The 23,304-nt window shown below is 49.7% G+C and overlaps 1 protein-coding gene across 3 annotated transcripts in view; it reads left to right on the top strand.

Moving 5' to 3' along the window:
* Positions 1–23,304, top strand: part of LOC135917876 (kelch-like protein 12) — an 80,278-nt gene that overhangs the window by 53,311 nt on the left and 3,663 nt on the right. For 2 of the 3 annotated variants that reach the window (XM_070526788.1, XM_070526790.1), the window contains 8 exons: positions 386–512; positions 1,346–1,497; positions 2,903–3,080; positions 6,920–7,072; positions 8,294–8,524; positions 12,948–13,237; positions 14,980–15,251; positions 16,146–16,298. In XM_070526788.1, the coding sequence (XP_070382889.1) occupies positions 386–512; positions 1,346–1,497; positions 2,903–3,080; positions 6,920–7,072; positions 8,294–8,524; positions 12,948–13,237; positions 14,980–15,251; positions 16,146–16,298 (1,556 nt within the window). The remainder of the gene's footprint in view (positions 1–385; positions 513–1,345; positions 1,498–2,902; positions 3,081–6,919; positions 7,073–8,293; positions 8,525–12,947; positions 13,238–14,979; positions 15,252–16,145; positions 16,299–23,304) is intronic. The other variant, XM_070526789.1, reaches the window with a different exon arrangement.

The raw sequence follows: 23,304 nt of genomic DNA on the forward strand, positions 1-23,304 counted from the left end.
GAGCTGCGCGGGTGTCTACAAACAGGCCTGAATAAGGTGCCCAGTTAGCACGCTCGGCGACTGTAATAAAGTTTACTACTGAGACTTGATACACACTTCGCGAAGTTGAGGCCTGGCGAAGCTGAACAAGGACTCTGGGGGAGGTGTGGTGCAGGTGCCCGGCTGTCAGGAACCTTCAACCAGGGGACGTATTCTGTAAGACTCCATGTAGTGGACATGTACGATTCGTCTGCTGCTGAACTGCTGATCAGAACTTCAACAGCAGACGAAATGGACATGTCCACTAGGTGGACTCTTACAGAATGCCTTCCCAGAACAACACGTATGGTCGCGTTGATATCGCCGAGGGACTAAGTAAATGACGATGACAATGTCACGTATGCAGGACCCGGCAGTACCTGGAGTTGGAATGGAATACGGTGAAGAGCTTGCTCTGCGCCGACGTTCTGGGTACTCCCTCGGAGACCAAAGTGCTTTTGGCAGCGCTATCCTGGCTGGAGCACGACTATCAGGTGTGCATCAGAGAGTTTATGCGCCCCAGAATTTACTCGTACACTTAGTGATGCTGCGGATGATGACCTCAACGAGTACTGACAGATATTATCGAAGTTGCAGAAACTCAACCGCACTCTTCTAGCGTGTAAAAGGGACACCCCTAGCAAGCGTGAAGGATGGAAAACATAATATATTTTAATCTGATATTAAAGTTAGTCTAAAAATACTGGAGCTGGCGTCATCGACATTATCGTGATGTCAGAGTTCAATTTGCTAACTTCATGTATAGATAGGTGGGGCCCAAATCCAGTGCCCATAAGGCGGCGCTTTCTGTATTTAAAACAGGGATCTTGAAGGCTATGCTGTTGCAGGTTGAAAGTGTCGGATGCAATTTTGAGAGCCGAAACACGTCATAGACGTCGGCTTTTGGACACCATCTATAGGACTATATATATTGACATTCCTAAAACTTGATGGTATATTTACTAGAGCTCAAGTGTTTTACCTTCATTCAACGCAACAAGATAAGCCAGAATCGTCGTGTCAGTACTCATTCAAAATTGGCGATGGACAAGAGAAGACTGCGACCACACTGTAATTACATTGGTAGAAGCTGCACTAAAGGCATAAAAACAGCACAGCAGAACATCATGCATAAACTCGCTTGCATGCTGGTCTGTAGGCTATCCAGAAAATCTACTCAGATTTACCCGGTCGCTTCCGTCGCACTCATATATAGTGGCGCACGGCTTCGTAGCCTCCAAGATCGCCTGGCGCCCGATCTCGGAGGCTGCGAGTGCGTTGCGTCGGGTTTCAAATATGACCACCCCGAGCACGCGCCTTCACGCAGAACCGGAAGCAGTTCGAGGATTCCGTGCTGGCGTGCGTCCGGTTCGGGCTGCTCCCGGAATCGGTGCTGATATCGTGCTTCGAGGCTCCTCCCGTGGGCCGCATGGCGCTGTCTGGTCGCCCGGTTCGCATGCAGCTCATGGAGGCCGCCTTGTGAGTCGCCTCGCCCTCCTAGGATTTAAACGCCATACGCAGTGTCTGAATTCAATAAGAGATTGAGTTATATACCACGGCCGCGGAAGGCGCCACCTGCAACTTGTGGGCGTGAGGTGGGCGATGTGGGCATGTTCGTCAGACACATTGAATCGGGGACGAAGTGGTGTAGCGTAACACCAGGACAAGTACACGAGAACCAACGACAGTCACACAGCGCTTACACATATACGCCAATGCGCTGTGGTTCTGTCGCTCCCTGTTGCATCCACGTCCTTGTGTTGCGCGCTGTACACTTCATTCGAGTTCGTAGGCGGGAGCTCGCGGACTTTCTCGAACAGAGAACTATGTGTAACCAGTGCATTCTGCTAGTGCTAACCCAAGCGTACGAAACATGGAGGATAGCATAGAAACAAGAGAAAATGATAAAAGCAGCCGAACGATCGACCGTTGGAACGGAAATGAAAATCAGTGGCGATTTAGCGGTAAGTGCGAGAGAAATGCGTTAGCATTACGTCGCACCTCTTGGAGGTCCTGTATCCATGATTTAAGCCGCGTTCACCAAATTGCAAAGTATTGTTCAGGAGCTCACTCGACACACGTCTTGCCTCTTCGGTGAGGAAAGTGCAGCTGACACGTCAGAAAGAAAGCGAAAGAAACAGAGACAGTGAATTGGATGCAAAGAATGGAAACAAAAAGGCCATGGAGATTTACAAGAACATAAAGAAATTAGAATGGAAAATCTGTACGATAACACGAAGGGAAGTGCCTTGCTATTTGAGGCTCGAGCTCCTTGCCTAAGGACAAAAACTTACCGGAGCAAATATTCGCAGATAGATGAGGCGCGTGTATGCTCCAGCAAAAACACGAAGACCACTCAGCAGATCCTCACGGAATGCGAAGGAATTCACCCAGTGAGACCCGTAGGTAGCGTGACCTTCCAAAAGCGCTTGGATTTAAAGTGGACGGAAACATCAACCGGTCAGCAGTCGAGATATAAGCAAGAGACGTTTAGAGTACTGGTGAAAAAAAAAAAGCGGGGAGGAGATTGATACGACGGGATCCGTTAAAGCTATAGGTATACCGGTATACAAGGTACACAGTGAAGTTTTGACGAAGAGATGTGTACAAAACTGCTAGAATGCAAAGCGTACGTGAAGCATGCCTGAGTAAGTCAAGCAGGCTACGTCAGTATTTGTTGTCACCGTCCCTTTTCACAGGGGATGCCAATAAACCTTCATCTGTAGGCTTACTACGTTACTGCCGTACACTTCTGCACTTCCCTTTGTAACCGGTATGCCGCGAACGGCAATACGTTTACGGACAAGCTAATTGGCCTTTGTTATGCAGACGTGGTTACGTGTTGAAAGGAACATGGTATGCAGTCATCGCTTTGGATGTGTAGCTCGCACTATGTGCGCATGCGTGGGAGACCGGACCTGGCAGTGGAGGTGCGCAAACGGACCTTCTCGGGAGCCGAACCTGCTGGCCTGTCCGAAGTAGAGAGCTCCGGGGCGATGTCGTCGCCCGTGTCGGGCGTCTCGGCCGGCGTCGGCTCGCCTGGCGTCGGCGGGACACTACAGGCGAGCGTCCTCGATCGTGCATGCTTTCTTTCGCACTGCTGTTTAGGAGCGAAAAAGTTCGCGGATTCCGCGATTATGTCGGAATCGGTGATAGGCGAAGCTTTCGTTTATGTTTGCGCGTATGTTAAAGTAAATATTATGCAAACGTAACAGTAATGACGGAAGTGTTTGTACAAGATGACGAAAATAGTGAATGCAGTTTTGCGCGCCTTTCTACGCGTAGCCGACTTCTTCAATTTTCCGTTGCTGACTTCACTTCTTGCCTCAATTGTTTTGCTTGCATATTCTGGCATACACACAGTGACGCAGACACAGTTGCACTTACCAGTGGTCTAAGTTCTCTATTCGGGCATATATGCCAGTTGCGCATGGCCCGGCGGCCCAAGCTGTCTATTCAGGCACATGTTCAATGACACATACCGTGTGACCCAAATCGTCTCTTCGGGCACACACCGAGCTGCGCACTGCGCAGCGTCCCAGATTGTCAACTTGGGCAGATATTCTGTGGCACATACCCACTGCTTCAAGTTGTCTATTTGCAGAGATTGACGCAGATACCCAACTACCCGTGTTCGGGCAGATATCATGGCACGTTCCCAGTGACCCGGCAAGACAGCACTTGCAAAGCGGGAGAAGAAGCAAAGAAATTTTCGCTGAAAGAACCCTTTCGACCGTTGTGTTTACTATACACCGTATGCAGGAACCGTCAGTGTGCTTCTGTAGACATCTTGTCTCACTTAAACGCCAACTGCAACAAAAGTTTGGACCGCGTAGAAAGCCTAGTTTAAGATGGTGTAGAATTGGAGGAGCCTTCTTGTAAAATTTGACGCTTGAAAGACGAGCAGAAGCGTAACGGAAAGCTCGCAAGAATAGCCGTTTTTGATGCAGAAACTTTTAAAAAATGTTCGCTGACGGTTACGATACTCCCTAACGCTAAATTTGAGCGCATCTCTGACGTGTTTTCATTTCGCGACATATTGGGGCAAATAATTTGAAATAGACATGTCGCATAGTCGGCAATCGTCGAAAAAAATCTGATCTGCGAAACAAGAGCGTTGGCTTTTGTACCTGACTCGTCGAAAGTTCCAGTGTAATCGCTGGTGCCGCTTGCCTTCCATAAAGCACTGCACAATTCGCGTCGCGCATACAATTAGATTACAAAACAGTCACAAACCATGAGAATAGAAACAAGCACGAACAAGACCAAACCAAGCAAGCCGAATAAGCGCGAGCGAGAGCTGACGCGAGCAGACGATAGTACGAAACGAGCGTTCTGGCTGTGACCAGATCCGAGTACGCATCGAGCGGTCGGGTGGGTCCGCATGAAACCAGTTTCACGCATGCACGTCACTCGAAGGGCCGCTCTCATTGGTCTCCGCCATTCGCGGCTCGCGCTTTTCCCCTGCCGCTCCGCGTTCGCTTTCATATTTCGCTGTTGTGCTCGTTCACTCGGTTACGCCGCCGCCGCCGCTGCCATCAGGAACGAGCCATTATGAGCTGCGCCGACATTACTGCTCGCCGGTATTGACGCATGACCTGGACCGCGCGACTCCTCGTCATGACCGTCGAGATAAGGTGGCTGTGCTGGGACTTATGTCGTAGCAACATGTACCACCAGGCGCGCGCGTCGTCTCCTTGAGGTGGTTGATTAAAGGCTGCTAACGGGAACACTATGCAATTACCAGCCCTGCTGTTTCGCCAAGACTGATTTATAGTGGTATATATGATACTCATTTATAACAAATTTAGCCAAAGTGAAAATTCGTTCCAGTTTGAGATGGCGGACTTCAAGTTACAAAACCTGAAAGGGGTACTGGCACGAAGTTTGTATCTTGCTTTCATTGTTTTATTGGATAGCCGTCGACACAGCAATTAGCCTATGGAGCCCCATTTAATCGAGAGCGCAAAACAATAACTCAAGTTGCCTTTTACGCGACTATTTCAAAGCGCCCGTCAAGAGGAGCGCGGCTTCGGATACGAAAAAGGAGATGCATAACGTCATCGTAACTTCGGGGTGGAGGAGGGCTTATACTACAAGTGTCCACCTAGTGGATATGTCCATTTCGTCTACTGCTTTCTGATTGGCTGGGCTGGGGTGCGCGTGAGAAGGAGACAAGCGCCACCAGCCAATCAGCATTTCAGCAGCAGAGGAAATGTGCATGTCCACTAGATCGATGTACAGGCTTACAGAATACCCACCCCTCTCCTCCTGTTGTGGCGGTGGCGCGTACGCACACACTATGAACATGCTGCGGAAAGCCAGGTCCATACAGCACTCGACAGGACAACAGAGGGAAGCGTGTTCCCCTCTGTTTTCTAGAAAATTTGGCAGATTTTGGCGTCGGTGCTGAGTCTGCTTTTTTCACGTCCGAAGCCATGCTGTGATTGATGCGCGTTTTGAACGGGTTGTTTGAAATGTGTTGTAAGATTTTTGCCGCTCTCGTGTAATTGAGGCTTTGTACTGTAATTATGGAGTAGACAGACCTAAAAATGAAAACAAAGGCAGTACATTCACTTCATGTCAGTACTCATTTGAAAACTCAAAACGCGCCTCTCTGTCGGGAGCTCGGCCGCTTTGGTTAGTGCAAGTATTAGGTGGGGGGAAGCCTGATTACGTAATTTCGCATATCAACTATTGCACATATGTCAATATAACCCTCACATATATCTAGAAATGCCAGTCAGCACGAAGGACTCGCCAACGGCTTTCTGCTCGTGTTCGTTTTGTTGCATGTGCAGTCGTAAACGAAAGTCTAAAGACCACAGATACCAAGACAAAAAAAAATCTTTTTTTTCTTCGCAGCCTCAAGCAGGCTGAATTGAAGTGGTGAAACCTATGTGCGCCTGTTTGACGAATGTATATATACATTGAAAGAATTTCACGTTGCACGGCTATGCTAGAAGAAATTTGATTTTCTCCCCTGATGTTGTGGTCTCTAGACTTTTGCTCCCGACTGTATATTTACCGTTACGTGAAGAGAAGCTCCAAGCATACATGTATCTTCCTGCTATACCGCTCTAACGTCCGCGTTCAAATTTCTCAGAGGTAGCATTTTGCTGTGAGTTTTGTGTGACTAAACTTGCGGACATTGCTTACCCTCCCCCCACCTCCTTCAACTTTCGTCCACAATAAATGCGAAGTGGGTATGTCGTCTGCGGTGATACCATTTAAAAATTTTCGATGGCGCCGCAACGGCGCGTTAGCGTCACCTGTCACTGCTACGGCAAAAACATGGTGTTCGCCGCAGCCGTGACAGATGGCGCCACAGTTCCATTGCACTGAAATCGACATGTTTTGAGCAGTGGCGTAGCTAGGTCGTCTGGCACCCGGGGCCCATAGGTCTTCTGTCACCCCCCTCCCCGGGTGTAGCCGGCTGAAAGAGGGGTGTCTTCAGACGTATATGACACCCCCCCCCCCCTCACTGGCTCCTTGCACCCGGGGCCCACGGCCCCCCGGCCCCCCCTGTTGCTACGCCACTGGTTTTAATTTGAGTGGCGTCACCGCGCAGACGAAACGCACTTCAGATTTGTTGCGGACGAAACTGTAATTCCCAAATACGCTGCATTAAGCTAAAACCACTGCAAAATGGCACATCTATGCGGCATTTAAGCGGAAATGAGCCAGTGGTTCAACGGGGGGGGGGGGAGTCCGATACAAACACAGTTCATACGACAGCGTCTGCAAACACAATGCACGAGAGACCGTGCTTGTCAGGATTTAGTCCACTCTTGTTCGCTATTTCAAAAGTGTAGTATACACACGAACGAGCTGCAGGCCTATAATCAAATGATGTATGTATTTAGCGTTTCTTTCGCATCCGTTGTTGGATACTCAGCAGGCGGGGACGTCAGAAGCGTTCCTTCCGCCTGTCAGCGGATGGCCCTACGAAGCCCGCTACCGCGACCACCAGGATCGGGTGGCCAAGCTGCAGGCACTGGTCAGGGGATACCTGGCCAGGCAGAAATACGCCAAGCTACACGCCCGACCGAAGGTATACCGACGCTGGGATTTGTGGCACCTATCCATATGCGGTACACGGCACGTATAGTGACACATTAGAGGGCCCCTGTAGGCACCGTACGCATGGAAAGTTTCGGATTGATTTTCACCATTATATCCGGAGAGCGCTAAATGCAGTCAAATCTAAGTACACTGGCGTGATTATATTCAAGGCAGTGCTGACGTGACGTTTTCGACACTATTAAAGCTCAAAAGCGAAATGCAAACTTGCTCACAATCTTTAAGTGCATGAATGTTCTTACCAGTTAGTCTTCGTCTTTTCCCTCATTTTTACTTGCACTCTGTGGCGCCCTAAAGTATCGCAACTGAAAAGTTCATTAGAGCATTTACACTTCTTTAGCGCAATTACTGTTGAAAATTTGCACTTAGCGATGTAGCTGAAAAAAACGAACGGGTCTAGATATGACATTTTTTAAAAGTATTTCTCAAAATAAAAAGAAAATATGATATATTTGAATTAGACTAACATGAATTCTTTCAGCGGCAGCATTCGCTGCTTGCCGCTCGATAAATTTGTACCGACACTTAGTGACGTGTAATCATGTTGTGATTATCCTTATTTGCACTTTTCATTTTATTATCTGTTTGTTAAAACCTATTCATTTTATTCTTCTTGTATCACCACTCACGCTTGCAGATAGCCCTGTGTTGGCTGCAGTACATATCAAAATAAATAAATATTTAAAATAAATAACTAAATATAAAATATATTAGATATATTTAAATCAAAATATAGATATTCCCATATGTGTACTACTTAGAAGAATCAGGAAGGAACAGCGCCAACCAAGACGATCACAAGCGGGGAGAACGACAAAGGACTTGTGATTGTCTTAGTTGGCGCTGTTCCTTCCTAATTCAAGTATACACCATCTAGCCCACATGAATGTTGTCCTGTACTTAGACTAACATCCGTGGAACTACACTGGGTGCACCTTTGGTTCCCGCTAACGTACATTTGGGACTTCGCTGTTCATTACTGTAAAAATGCATGCAGAGATGCATAATAATAAGATGATAAGATAATAATAATAAGATGCATATAATAAGAATAAGAGATACATACATAATAACATGCAGAGAGGTAAAGAAAACCGAAACGCATGCACTGTCGCAACCAATCTATTTGTCCAACCGGCGCGTGCCCGGCGAACGCGTGCTCATCACGGGCCCTCCGTGTCCGCGGCGGCAGCCACCGGCGTTGCTGCAGGAGCCGGAAGAGACGCCCGTCTCGCTGGCAGCCATGGAGGAGGCGTGGAGCTTGCCGAGGTCGCTGCAGGCGCTGCCCAGGCTGCCCGAGCCGGGAGCCGGGCGACCCGAGGTGTTGCTGCTTGTCTGCGGGGGGCTGGGTCCCCAAAAGCGCCTGGAGTTCAGCTGCGCCGTACTCGGCTTCGCAGAGGGACAAATCTGGCGGTGCGATAAGGTGAGCGCGTGGCAACCTTGGTCCTTTGTGTTTTCCAGCTGTTTAGCGTTTATTTCTACGTTTTCCTTTTCAACATTTAAGTTTTTTTTTTTTGGCCTGGGGTGCTATACGGACATCGACAAATTCCCGCATATTGCCCAATTAGCGTCTTTTTGTCATCTCGTATTAGTTGAGAAGGCTGCTACGGCTTCTCTGATTGGTTCAAAATGCCGCCATTATTGAATATGACAATAAGCCGGAATTTGACATTATGGCGGAATTCGACAATGTCCATAATAGCACCTCTGATGCCAGTCTACGACCGTTGATCTCCCGCTTCAAAGACAACGGGCACAGGATTCTTCGTCAGAAGGGAAAGAACTGAGAGGATGCAAAGAAGAGTCAGCCTAGCGCATGATCATGTCGCGGTAATAAAATGAACAGCTGGAAGTCTAGCGCCACCCTGTCTCTAGTTTCTTGGTGTTTGTTTTCCTTCACTCCGAGTTTTCTTCCACTGCCGCGCTCAGTGCACGCTCTTCCGAAAAGACACCGCGTGTGACAGCAACATGTAACGGCCGCACTAGGAGGTTGCTACGAAGACGACAATTGAACATGTTGCCATAAAAGACCAATGTTACCGTGACCACATAGGGGAGAAAATAATGCACATAATGCTATCAAAACAGCCGTACAAGTGCGTGTCTATTAAAGCCTACCGGGGATCAAGCACACAGGGCTGAGTCCGCCGGGCGCGGGGTCCCGCGTTGGGCCGACTTTTTTTGAGATAGAAAAGGTGAAGGCTTCACGGCTTGCGAATGCCGGTTGCTTTACGTAGCGTTCCCCCAATTTGTTCCTTTCTCCATGGACAGGACGAAAAGCTGGGCAAATTGGTATGAGTGCCCCTCAACGTGCATTTGGGCATCGCGGTGACCGTCGTGCCAGCGAAGTATCACACCGATGTACGCCCTCAAAACAGCAAGAAATTCAAACGCCAGCGCACCTTCCTCGAGTTTGACGTCAGTTCGTGGGCGGATGCCCTATTCTAGAAACTCATGGCATTCTCGGTGCCCCCGGAGGTCCTAGTGCGCCGTTTCATCCAATCACCGTCGCCCCAGGGCGGCCCGGTGCGATTTGTCGAGAATGCCATCAAATTCCGTCATGTTGTCGAATTCGGCACCATTGTCAGCTCTCATTGGCTCACACGGAGGCAGGGTGGCGGAACTTGACAGCGTCCAGAATTGCACTTCGGGCACACGAGATGACGTCACACACCTGTCGCTTTCCGTGTCACACGCACTTTGGGCGTGCACCGTATAAACACGAAGCACACAGTAAACATTCGAACACCCTTGAGGGTGCTAAAAAGGCGCTTTTTGACCTACCGCGCGCTCTGATATGCGAGAAAACATAATTCTGCTACGCGGATACTCAAATACGAACCCCTTTTCCAGCGTTTATACCATTCATGAGCGGTCCGCCCGGTTCCTTGCAACAACATCCAGATGGCGCTCGCCTCCGCGCATTCGCGGCCCACGCAAGAGGCCGCGTTTCTACCAGAAAGCTCGCCTTCGTGCATAGCGCTTGCTGCCAGCGCTTCCCGGTAAACATTACGGGTACATAAGCTGCAGTTTCCGGGAAGCGTGCGAAGCAGTCAAGGATATTTGAATGCTATCGCGTTCCATTCGTAAATGCGAAGCCTGGGCGTTCTCCAAATTTTTGATAGCGCAACAGATGCTGAATCAGAGTATAGTTTTCGCGTGCGAAGGTTTCGCGTGCCAGAACACGTAAGAGAAAAACGGATTAAAAAAAAAAGAGGATCAGACTTCGCACTGAGTGGTGTACGTAGTCTGATTGTAATAGCACGTAAAATGTTTATCTTCTGCGCTCCCGGGCCGCTATCTTGTACACGTTCGAAAAGCCGACGTTTAATTTCGCCTCACGCGATTGGACTAGATTGGCCTAGGCCGTGATATCGGCCCAGGCTAGACAATCGCGCGAGGCGAAATCGAACGCTGGCCTTTGGAACGTGTACAAGATAGCGGCCCAGATTAAACTAAGGCGAATGAGAATGTGGAATTATTTTGAAGAGCGCTCTAGTGCGCGCTTTTAGCTTTCCCTTCACTGCTACAAAAAGTTGTCAGCGAGTATCGCATAGAATATGTGACCAAAACTTCTGATGGCGAAATAAAATGGGAGAGACCGTTGAATCTTTCGTAATTCGTTATTTAAATACCGCTTTCATAATTTGACGTGGGCCGCTGTCTCGTTGACTTCGTAAAAGCGTCAGGAGTCAGATAATAAACTAATACATATTCATTTCTACAGAAACAACAAAAGTACAGCAGCGAGAGACAGGAAACGAACGTTATTGTGCAGTAACGAGACACGGGGCACGTTTGAAGTAGCAAAGTAACGTCAGACGGACAGAGACAGACTTGCATAGCGACTACGTAGTGGGCAAAGAAAATGAAGTCACCAAAGACATGGAGCACTAGAATAAAAAAAAGAGTGCAGCTGCTAAAGAAAGCGAATTCCAAACAGTGTAAACTCATACTATATCCATGCTCCTACACCGGGCAGGAACGAGAGGAGCAGCGCCTGTGCTTAGTTACACTAAGAACAGAATATTGCAAACTCCTCTTATGGGAGTAACTGTGTTATCCATATTTAACTCCAATCTCGAGAGTCGATGGGTCACATATGGAGTACAGTGCACAGAGTAGACCTATTTCATCGGGGAGTATGTGCTAGCGTATAAAGGGGAGTTAAATATTGAATTTGCAAGGAGCAGTGTGCGATAAAACTGGACTTCTCGCGCCCTTAACTCCCTCCAAAGCAGCAGATAGTTCCAGCCAACCATGGAATATGAGCGATCGGGAAACAATTAAGGAATAAAAATGTAAAGAAACAGCAGAGTGACGGCTCGTTGTGTTGGCGGGAGCATTGTTCCTGCAGTGACTGTTGTCGCCAGGAACATACATTTCGGGGGGAGGGGAGGTTATGTCTTGTAAAAACCTGGCACGCGGAAATTCCGGGGGAGGGGGACATGCCCCTTCCCCCGCTCCATTTTGCTACACCCCGGAGTCCCTGCATGCATGCGCTCGGTACAGCTGTTCTGATACTTGAGAGCTACTCCTACCTTCGAATACGGTATCCCATAACAAGACAAATTAACAAGGCGAGAGAGACGAAGTGGCCAACAGTGGGCGAACAAAGGCTGGCTCAGAGATTGAGACCGAAAAAGGGACTTATCTTGGTCAGGACCCTGATGAAGACAAGTCATTTTGTCGAAATCTTGGCTCCTAAGACGGGAGGCAGTACCCCGCGGAAAACAAGTACTCTTATCGAAACGTTGAATCATGCCTGAGATATATTTTCTTCTGCCTTTGTTGATCACTATGCGAGTCTTTCCGTCCGGCAACGTGCTGTACATTTTCGTCACACTGAATTCTGAGCCCGCCCGAATTTATTATCTTTCTGTGCTATCAGCATACGTACATCCTAACTCATCTGACATTAAGTCTAGCACAAATGCTTATATAAAATATCGCTTAGGCTACCACTTAGGTTATCTGGTGCGGCACTAAGTTGCTAACCCGTGAGGCCAACACTAGAATCAAAAATAAACTTGAGAAGAGCTCGCAACAAGCGATGGAACATAATATGATCGACGCAATGCGAAGAGACAGGGTGAAGGCAGTAAGCGCGGGTATAATGTATTATAGTTTAAGATTATTAGGCCTAAGTAGAGTTGGGCTGCTCATCTAAAGCGTGCAGCAAGGCGTATTGTTGGTGTGGTTTAATTTTGGCTGACTGCATATGCGCTATGCGTATATGGGGCCGAAAAAGAAACGCAGTTAAAGGACTTGGGACATGATTTAACGCACAACATGCACAGCTGATACGTGGTTGTGTGTTCGAGTAACAGGATGGGTTCGAAGGAAAGAAGAACGCAGTCAAGGGCGATAGAAAGTGGGTAAAGTGATGCACTGCCGTAGCCGTCGAACACGTCTTCAAGCACACGTAAGACGTCACGCGCACATCACACGGAGTCGGCCGACAGGTGAGATCGCGCAAGCATCTGGCTTTCTGAACCTTCGCTTTGCCTCAATTCAATTGGCGCTCCTGCCTCACCGCGCTGACAAGCTCCGACGAAAGCGCGGCTTGCGCATCACGAGAGCGCAAGCGAACGTTCGGAAAGCGAGTTGTGTACGCCATCTCACCTCAAACTGGAGATCACTAATTAGTCTTGCGCAGAGCTATTCTGGAGTACTACGCTTTCACATTCCGCCATGTCGTTGTTTTGAGCGTATTATAGAGAGGCCTTAGCAACCCTGCCAGTCAATGGCATCTTGCGGGATGGCGAACTTGACAGTGTGGTATAGTAGCACCCGTAGAGACCGCTGCTGATGACGACGATCCTTTATACCTGTGCGCGCTGCAGCTTCCACAGCCTCGTCACCAGCACGCGGCGACCTGTCTGGGCGACTCCCTGTACGTGCTGGGAGGCTTGGACACTCGCAACAGCCGGCGCGGTATGCGACTGGCCACCAGCGCCTGCTTCCGCTACCGCTTCCAGACTGCGCGTCAGGGGAACAAGGGACCCGGCAAGGTCGTCCAGCCGGCGGGCCAGTGGGAGCGGCTTCCCGACATGCGCCACGCGCGCATCAACCACGCCGCGGTGGCCCTCAAAGGGCGCGTGTACGCCGTCGCCGGGCAGGACGAGTTCGACGTGTACGCGCGTTTCTCCTCGTATATATAATACCAGAGTCCTTCCATGTTTTTGGAAGGGCTCTGATAATACTAAAGCGGCAAGCTATGGGAAGCTATATGGTCGTATCTTCGGCATTGGCGCGTCCACATGGAAGGACTCTGATAATACTAAAGCGGCAAGCTATGGGAAGCTATATGGTCGTATCTTCGGCATTGGCGCGTCCACATGGAAGGACTCTGATAATACTAAAGCGGCAAGCTATGGGAAGCTATATGGTCGTATCTTCGGCATTGGCGCGTCCACATGGAAGGACTCTGATAATACTAAAGCGGCAAGCTATGGGAAGCTATATGGTCGTATCTTCGGCATTGGCGCGTCCACATGGAAGGACTCTGATAATACTAAAGCGGCAAGCTATGGGAAGCTATATGGTCGTATCTTCGGCATTGGCGCGTCCACATGGAAGGACTCTGATAATACTAAAGCGGCAAGCTATGGGAAGCTATATGGTCGTATCTTCGGCATTGGCGCGTCCACATGGAAGGACTCTGATAATACTAAAGCGGCAAGCTATGGGAAGCTATATGGTCGTATCTTCGGCATTGGCGCGTCCACATGGAAGGACTCTGATAATACTAAAGCGGCAAGCTATGGGAAGCTATATGGTCGTATCTTCGGCATTGGCGCGTCCACATGGAAGGACTCTGATAATACTAAAGCGGCAAGCTATGGGAAGCTATATGGTCGTATCTTCGGCATTGGCGCGTCCACATGGAAGGACTCTGATAATACTAAAGCGGCAAGCTATGGGAAGCTATATGGTCGTATCTTCGGCATTGGCGCGTCCACATGGAAGGACTCTGATAATACTAAAGCGGCAAGCTATGGGAAGCTATATGGTCGTATCTTCGGCATTGGCGCGTCCACATGGAAGGACTCTGATAATACTAAAGCGGCAAGCTATGGGAAGCTATATGGTCGTATCTTCGGCATTGGCGCGTCCACATGGAAGGACTCTGATAATACTAAAGCGGCAAGCTATGGGAAGCTATATGGTCGTATCTTCGGCATTGGCGCGTCCACATGGAAGGACTCTGATAATACTAAAGCGGCAAGCTATGGGAAGCTATATGGTCGTATCTTCGGCATTGGCGCGTCCACATGGAAGGACTCTGATAATACTAAAGCGGCAAGCTATGGGAAGCTATATGGTCGTATCTTCGGCATTGCCATGGCGCGTCCATATCGCGTCGCACGACAACATACCGTGGTCATCGGCCATCTCAGGAGCTGGTTTTCTTGCTCAGTGATCAGGAGGAAGACCACGCAGAGACCGAGGACTGAAGACAGCGGGTTTCGGCCTTAGTCAGTGAACAAGTGGAGTGCATTTCAGACGTCATTGCTGGTCGCCGCTCACCATAAAAAAAAAAGAGGCAGAAAGGACGCACCGACGAACACCGAAGTTACTCCGGAAGCGTATTTCATGTAACTGAATTATGTAAGAAAATTGGGCTGATTGCTGGCGCATTCCAGGATTAAGGCACTTAAGTAGCGCTACAAAGACATAAGGCAAGAACGAGAACGACACAGGTAAACATGACGCTATAGACTTGAACCTCAAGTCGAAGTCTAGCGTCGTGCTCTGCGTGCTTCTCGTTCAAGTCGTGGGTCATTTTAGCGCTGGTTAGGCATTTCTCAATTCACGTGGCTGCCGCCTCGCGCTTAAGCTACAGTTACGGCCACACAGCTCTGGTTGGCGCAGCTTCCTGAGCTCGGTGGAGTGGTACGAGCCCGGCGCGTCGTCGTGGTGCGAGCTGCCGTGGCCGTTGCCGTGCCGGCTGTCGGCCTGCGGGGTGGCCGCCTTCCGCGGCGCCCTGCACGTGGCCGGGGGACTGGTGCAGGCGCCCCGCCACCCGGACTGTCTGTACGTCGTCTCGTCGCTGCTGCGCTGGGACGCCGCCGGCGGCCGCTGGCAGAGGGCAGGGCCGAGCCTGCCCTCCGGCAGGGGATCCCTGGCACTCGTCGAGCACGACGGTACGTGCAAATTGCATGGCCGAGTCGGTCCGGTTGAGAAGGCACAAGCGGAACAGTCCGTCATTGGGAAGTTGGTGAACACCTTTTCTTCGAAATTGGGGACTGTGCGATGCCTTTAAATGACATTTTCCCAATAAAGTTTTTTTTTAAATGTGACCAATTAATTAATCATCCTAACCAAGTTACCTCTCAGCTGGCGCGGCGTCGACAGCAATGCCCTGCATGGCTGTTGCTCCTTCCTTTTTCTTTCTGCGATGCCCTCTACCGCTGACGCATGACAAAGTTACCAGAGAGCGACAGGACGAGCTTCTTGTTTGCTAGAAGATAGGGTGCGCATGCGTGTGCTAGCTGTGGCTTATAGTTTCCATGGTCTGGCGCGAAAGTCTATAGCATCAAGGGCGAGAGGTAATAGAGTTAGTTGCAGGAGAGAGAGTGCGAGATTTTATGCGAGATTGTGGGCTCTCTGCTGCATGCAGTGGAATAATATTGGAATACCGTGCTGAAAAAGTGTTGCAGTGCCCCTTGGGACTTAACGCCGAGAAATCTGTGCTGCCCGCGTTAACAGTTTCGTTGTTGTTGGTTTACGCCTTCCAATAGCGCGCACTGGCGCGGCGTGGTAGTTCGGCTGTGCTGTACTCGCGTGAGTAGAAGGATCGAACCAGCGGCGGTTATCGCTAAATCTTTCAAAACTGTTAGAGTGAAAATGCAGGTCCTTGTATGTCTGCTCCTGGGTTTGTGAATTGGCGGAGAAATAGTTGAGCTTTTTCTTAGTAACGGTATTTAGTAAATACTTTTAGACAGATGTACACATGAAGGAAGTGATATGATCTTTTTTTTTACATATTTTGAAAAAAGAACTCTACCTTCTAGTCAAACCTAATGGACCTTTCTCAGGTTCCCTGTACGCTATAGGAGGGCTCGCCAGGACAGAGACCGGCCACCTCCGTGTACTCAGTGACGTCATCGCGTACAACGAGAAGGATGGACTTTGGCGCAAATGTCCATCCCTGCCAGAGCCACTCCATGCTTGTCAGGCTTTCTCTCTAGGTGAGTGGACGACATAACCTAAAGAGAGAACCGTACGTATTGAACCGTACGTATTCTGTCTTTCGTCAAAATGTTAGCCCGACTGCTGCTGACTGGAACTGGCCGGGTGACAGATGCGGCCGACAACTGGTGAAATTTTTAATTGCTACACCCGCAAAATATATGCCAACGCTTGAAATATGGCGAACAGCACCGACCATGGGGCAACAGATAAGACATAACCGCCAAACAAGAGTATAGAATTTCGGAATGTTAATTTATCAGGACAATCACTGTCATGACAGTGTGCGCACGTAGTCGGTGCGCAATGTAAATTGTTCCGTGTGGAATAAATACTTTGCATCAGTCGTACGTTCGAGAACCCTTGCAATTACACTTGAAACCGGCAGGACAGATTTAAACTGGTTTGTTCCAGGAGAACACAGCTCAGTGAGTGCCGACAACGCACTGGCTTACGCGGACGATGAGCAAAACGTGAACAAGGTGAATGCAGGAGCCAACGTTTCGACAAGTGGACTTGTCTTTGCTGAGCACGAGTTCGCGGGATCGAATCCCGGCTACGGCGGCCGCATATCGATGGGGGCGAAATGCGAAAACACCCGTGTACTTAGATTTAGGTGCACGTTAAAGAACCCCAGGTGGTCAAAATTTTCCGGAGTCCTCCACTACGGCGTGCCTCATAATCAGAGAGTGGTTTTGGCACGTAAAACCGCATAATTAATTAAGTGGACTTGTCTTTTTCAAGGCAAGTTCACTTGTCGAAACGTTGGCTCCTGCATTCACCTTGTTCACGTTTTGCTCATCGTCTTGAATTTCCATCTCCCGCATTCCCCGTCTTTTTCCTGGCTTACGCGGAGTAAGACAAGCATAAATGTACGTGTTTGAACTTAATTACCGCAGCTTTGGCATAGCTTTATCGCGGTCAAAAAGCATATAATGAGTATCATGTAAAACTTTGATCTTGGCAAATCTTGCGCCACGATTACAACATCACGGCAACCAAAAGTTTGCACGATTTCCAGCTTTGCACCGGCCAAACGTTCGCAAGGTTCCAAGCCCCGGCCAAACATATTCGCAAGGTTCCAGCTTTGCCACGACGAAACATTGCAAGGTTTCTGCTTTAGCGACATCCACACTTTGCGGCAGATAAACGTTTACACGGTTGAAACGTTTAAAAGTTAAGGTTAAAACTTTGCAGCAGTCTAACTTTGCCCCGTTCGAGTTCTATAACGCGCCACGAGACCCCGCACGGGAAAACAGCGCACGCAGCAATGGAATCTCCTCTGAACGCGCGGAAACATTCGGGCGACATCGAACTGCTCAAATACCGTATTTACTTGTGTTAACCCGCACCCCCACTTCGGAGTTGGGGTGTGGCCCTTAAATTTAAAAGTAATGTTTTACCGTCACGCGCATATCTTCATGCAAATTAATTTCCGCGATGCGGTATATACTGGAAGGCACTAGTTGTCCTGCCGACAATATGGCAGTATCATCGCTGATCCCGCGCTCAGAACCAAACCGCAACTTTGCATGGTCGCAGACTCCATCGAGGCGGCGCCATGGTTAGGCCTAGCCAGCTATGTGTGACAGACGGATTGTGAGTTCACCCTTAAAATGTTTGCACTCGTGTACTACATCGGCGATCGGGCGCGAGGTCCCGTATACGCGAGCTGGGCTGACGGCCAGGTGCGTGAGGCAGGTCTGCGGGCGGTCAGGCCGGAACTACCGCGAACGCCTACCAAGTTGTCTGCGCTTACCGTACGGAACGACGTAAGCTCCCGTGTAGGCATGAAAACAATAAAGCTCCAAACGTATTCTGCGCAGCACAGCCTAATCCGACAGCCGCGAGAATCAGATCGCGTATGCGGTATCTGCGCTTCACGGCGACCCGCAGCGTACGTCGCACCTTGTTAGATATGGAGCTGGTTCCTGCGATTACTTCGAGTTCCCCAGACCACATCGGATTGCAGCACAGCTAATTGAGGAATGCAGAAGCAGGAAAGCGCATTCCAGAGAAGCGGCCGAGCAGACAAGTTTAAGGCAACGAGTTTACATGCCAACAAGTTCGTGCGCCGCCGGGATTAGCAGGTGGGCATCCGACAATGAAGCAGGTGCAGCCCTCCCCTTCTCTTTGTTCGAAGTGCATTGCCAGTCTGCGATGCAAGACCGCAGCAAGCCGCCAGGTGTGACACCACGACACGGGCGCCTACCATTGGCTGAAAGTGGCGTCATCGGAGTGGACTCTCCCATTGGTCAAACATGACGTGACTTGCAGTGCTCGAAGGGTTTATAAGAAGCCTTCCAGAGAGACCTGAGGATGCTGGGACATGCCCTGATTCCCTGATTCACCTCTCTCGAACTTCTTGCCGCGGGCCGCAGCGTCCGAGTTGCTGCCGGCCCGTAATGACTGTACGACTGTTACTGGACGCTCACCTCCCTGTACAAAATAATGTAGAATAAATCCCTCCCAAGTTTGGGTTTTTCATCCGCGAAGTCCGTCCTCCAACCCCTACATCTGGTGGCAGCGGTGGGATCGCCTCCGAATGCATCAGCTGGTGGCAGCGCTACGAATCAACCTTCGTCGAGAGAGATCCTAAGGAACCGGGAAGAGCGAAGAAGAGAGAGCCTTCGTCGAAAGAGGTCCGAAGAGACTGGGAGTATCGAAGAAGGAGCGAGCCTTCGACCCAGGGAGTCCGGAAGGAACCGGGAACAGCGGACAAATGAACCGGATGGCAGGGTGCTGCAACCGTAAGTGAGCGCGTGGTTTTTTTCCTTATGATTCGCCAGACTCAAAGGTTGTGTGTTCAATTTTGATAGTTCTGGGAATCGGGAGTTTGATGCACTGTGTATTTGCACAAATTAATTAAGGAAAACAGTTTTAACCACCTGTCGGGGCAGCTGCCATGGATCTTAGAAGGTTGACGAGGTTAGATTTGTTGCTGGTGTGCGATGATTTGGGAGTTGAGGCGGACGAACGGATGGAAACGCCAGCTATCATAAAGGCGATTAATGATAGTGGCAATGATGACAAAAGCATTGCGCTTGCTTGGGAGGTGATACAGGAGCCACGGGAGCGTGTGCGTCGTGTACGTTTGCGAGAGCGTCGTGAGCTTAGGAGTGAGCGTCAGCGTGAAGAACGCGAGAATGAACGGAAGCAGGAGCTTCAAGAACTTACTCTTAGGTGTCAGCGTCACGAACGTGAGAAGGCACGCGAACGTGAGCGAGAGGAAAAGTATGAGAGAGAGAAGGCAGCACTGATCAAAGAGATACAGTATTGTGATCAGTTATTGGCACAGAGACAACGGCTGTCTGAGAATTCTGTAGGTAGTACAGAGCGAAAGAATGAGAAAGCATCTAGCGGACTTTCGCCAGAAGCCGACGAGAAGAGTAGTGCCTGTGAGATTAGCTGCAGATTCATAAGTAAAGGGAAAAGGCTAGCTGCTAACGATGCCTTAGTGGCAAAAGAGGCCGTTAAAGGCCGCAAGGAGAGCGACGAGGTGCTGTGCCAACAGATGACTGTGGAGACAGCTAGGCCAGCTGCGAACAAATTGGCACAGTTACCGCGTGTGTGCGTCGCTGGTAAGGTTAGCGAGGTTGCTAGCGAAGGAAAGGGTACTGTTGACGCGACAGAAGCGAGCACCCATGTAGAGCCAGATGTGCGTGCAGAAATGAAGTGCGAGCTGGACGATGCAGTTGAGAATAGTTCTCGGGGTGGCGAGCTCCGTAGCTCACGAGAAAACAACTGCATTGTTCAGGGATCGGTGCGGCTCTCCGCCAGTCTAGATAGCCTAGAGAGGGATGGTTCAGTTGTTAATCATTCAGACTGTGCGCGTGAGATAGCGATCGATACCGACGGGCTGTGTGCCGATGCACAGCGTGAGCTGGGCAATGTAGCAGAGGGCAGTTCGCAAGAGTGCGAGTTGTCTTACTCGAGTAAAGCCTGCTGCATTGTGCCAGAGTCGGTTGAGCTGTCCGCCAGTCGAGGCAGAGAGAGTGTTGATTTAAGTAAGAATCACTCAGACTGTGCGGGTAAGAGACCGATCTGGGCCGACGAAATGTTTACCGGCCAGCACGAGGCACGAGAAGGCGACATGAAGGCGAGTGCAAAGAGAAAGCGCCGTAAAAAGAAGCGCAGTAAAGACCGTAAGACGGTAATTAATGTAGCGCCGCCAAAAATGGCGAGAAACCCAAATGGGCAGGGCGCGAGGAAAAAGATGCGGTCGTCTCGTACGATGTTGACGCATCGAAAACGTTCAAGCCACCGGTCAATGGGGGACCGCGAAGAATGTTCTGCGCGGACGCGGACAAAGGGCACGAGGCAGTTAAGCTCCTCGTCGTTCCGTAGTTCTTTTCAAAGCTCAGCGTGCAGTTCGAAGAAACGCAAGGTGGTAGGACGAGACCAGGTGGGGAGTAGCGACGCGGTCAATCGAGTTTGTGTTGAAAGCGGGGCGCGAGGACGCAAATTGGCAGGAGACCGTAACGTCTCGGGGGAGCTGATAGTTAGTCAGCCCTTTTGTTGTCTCTCGGCAGCCAGAGTAGCTTTCAGACCACGGCCACCCCGAGTACGGCTCAGAGTGTGAGTCAGACATAAGCGTTTGGAAAGGGAGGCGAAGAGTCCTTCCGTAGAAATGGAGTGTCTTGTTAGTTTGTTTTTTATTTTTGAGCATCGGAAAATTTCGCGATTTGAGACTAGAGTTTCTTTCAATGTGTAAGGTTTGAGCTTTGTTTATGTTTTGGTTTGAGAAAGCTCCGAGATTTGAAAGATGCGTTTTATGTAAACATGTAGTCTCGCGAGATGCTCATTAATAAGTAGATAGGTTTTTTTTGTGTGTGTATGTGTGAGTAACCTGAGGGTCAAGGTTATTGTTGAGAGGCCTATCGTAACGCGCGTGTGTGTTATTTAACCTTCTTTCTTTTTAAGTGTTTTTGAATTTTGTAAGGTTAAGCGCGTAGGTTTCTAGTAAGTGCATGATTTGCACGGAGAAGCGTTCTTAGTTCCATTAGCGCGTGTCCTGTGTGGACGGAAGGAAGCAGACTTTATGACTGGGTTGCTAGTGTGTGTGAGGGCAGCCGTATTCTGACTTCTTTAGTGAACGTGCGTGGGAAGAGTTAGTAGAAGACGCATCGTTTTAAGGGTTCTGCGGAGTGTGTAAGTCCCGCAAGTTTAATTGTTCGTTTATGTCACGTGTCCTGTAGGACTTTCAGGAAAGAAACGTGAGTAAGCGTGAATGAAAAGTTTGCCTACAATGCAAGTACGCGTTCTGTTTAGTGACCACAAGGCTGGTGCGCTTGTGATTACGTACTTGTGAGGTTGACCAGATTGTTCAGTGGCACCAATACGTGTGATAAGTACGCCACTGCGATAGATAGGAAACATGCTGTTCGTGTAGTTAGGCCACTTATGTTATGTTCGGCTGTTTTCATTTGTTGTTTGCATCATCAACGACCCTTTTGTTTTGCAACAACAATAGTGCTCTGGTCTTGTCGGCATTCGGGGAGAAATGGATAGCGGTTTGGAAGGGTGGTTGGAACTGTTTTGTCGAAATTGGGGAAATAAAAGATCAGGGTTGATTTTGACTCAGTAATAGTCTGGCGAGTCAGGGGTGAAGAGCCTGCGCTTACGCGTGGTGCAGCGCTGTGCTGTTTTGTTTGTTTGACGTTTGTTCTCCAGGGCCCAGGATCCCGAGGGTTGTCAAACGTGGCTCGACCCCAGTACCCTGCAGCTTCTATCAGCGTTCCTCATGGCCAGCGAATTGATTTCACCGGCCATTCAGAACAACCGGGGCGAGGACGAGCTGTTAGATATGGAGCTGGTTCCTGCGATTACTTCGAGTTCCCCAGACCACATCGGATTGCAGCACAGCTAATTGAGGAATGCAGAAGCAGGAAAGCGCATTCCAGAGAAGCGGCCGAGCAGACAAGTTTAAGGCAACGAGTTTACATGCCAACAAGTTCGTGCGCCGCCGGGATTAGCAGGTGGGCATCCGACAATGAAGCAGGTGCAGCCCTCCCCTTCTCTTTGTTCGAAGTGCATTGCCAGTCTGCGATGCAAGACCGCAGCAAGCCGCCAGGTGTGACACCACGACACGGGCGCCTACCATTGGCTGAAAGTGGCGTCATCGGAGTGGACTCTCCCATTGGTCAAACATGACGTGACTTGCAGTGCTCGAAGGGTTTATAAGAAGCCTTCCAGAGAGACCTGAGGATGCTGGGACATGCCCTGATTCCCTGATTCACCTCTCTCGAACTTCTTGCCGCGGGCCGCAGCGTCCGAGTTGCTGCCGGCCCGTAATGACTGTACGACTGTTACTGGACGCTCACCTCCCTGTACAAAATAATGTAGAATAAATCCCTCCCAAGTTTGGGTTTTTCATCCGCGAAGTCCGTCCTCCAACCCCTACAACCTAGGCTGCACGATGGGTGAGCGCGAAGCCCGCATGCACACTACACAAAAATAGACCGGAATGGGAGTAAATCGCTTGTACACCCGCGGCTATCGCTAAAGTTCAAGTATATATAAAGACTTAATTTTAAAGGGGCCCTGAACAACCCCTCGGGCTTGGTGAAATTACATATGCCCCAGTGTAGCATTTACGCTGCTATGAACGTCTCAGCCAAGTTTTGCGGTCGTACGCGGTACAAGGAGCTCGCAAGCGGAGCGCGGTGTCACCTCTCTCTCTCAAACGATTTCTTTCCAACAGAAGCCTGCTACTCACTCTCTTCTGAACGCTTTATTTCGTAATAAAGAGGATTTCCCATACGCGGCTGCTACTGGTAACTGCAGTCTGCTACGTACCGTAGATACCGCGGCTGTGGCGGGGTGCCGCCACGGGGCCACTGGTTAAAAGTAGGGGTGTGCGAATATTCGAAATTTCGAATACGAATCGAATATTTTTCTTATTCGAAGCGTATTCGATTCGAGAAATGCATATTCGTAAATTCCCGAATATTCGAGGACGACCGAATATTGGTCGAAACGGCGAATATTCAGACAGACTGTGAA

This window comes from Dermacentor albipictus, chromosome 10 (genome assembly GCF_038994185.2).
Source record: "Dermacentor albipictus isolate Rhodes 1998 colony chromosome 10, USDA_Dalb.pri_finalv2, whole genome shotgun sequence".
Taxonomy (NCBI): Eukaryota; Metazoa; Arthropoda; class Arachnida; order Ixodida; family Ixodidae; genus Dermacentor; species Dermacentor albipictus.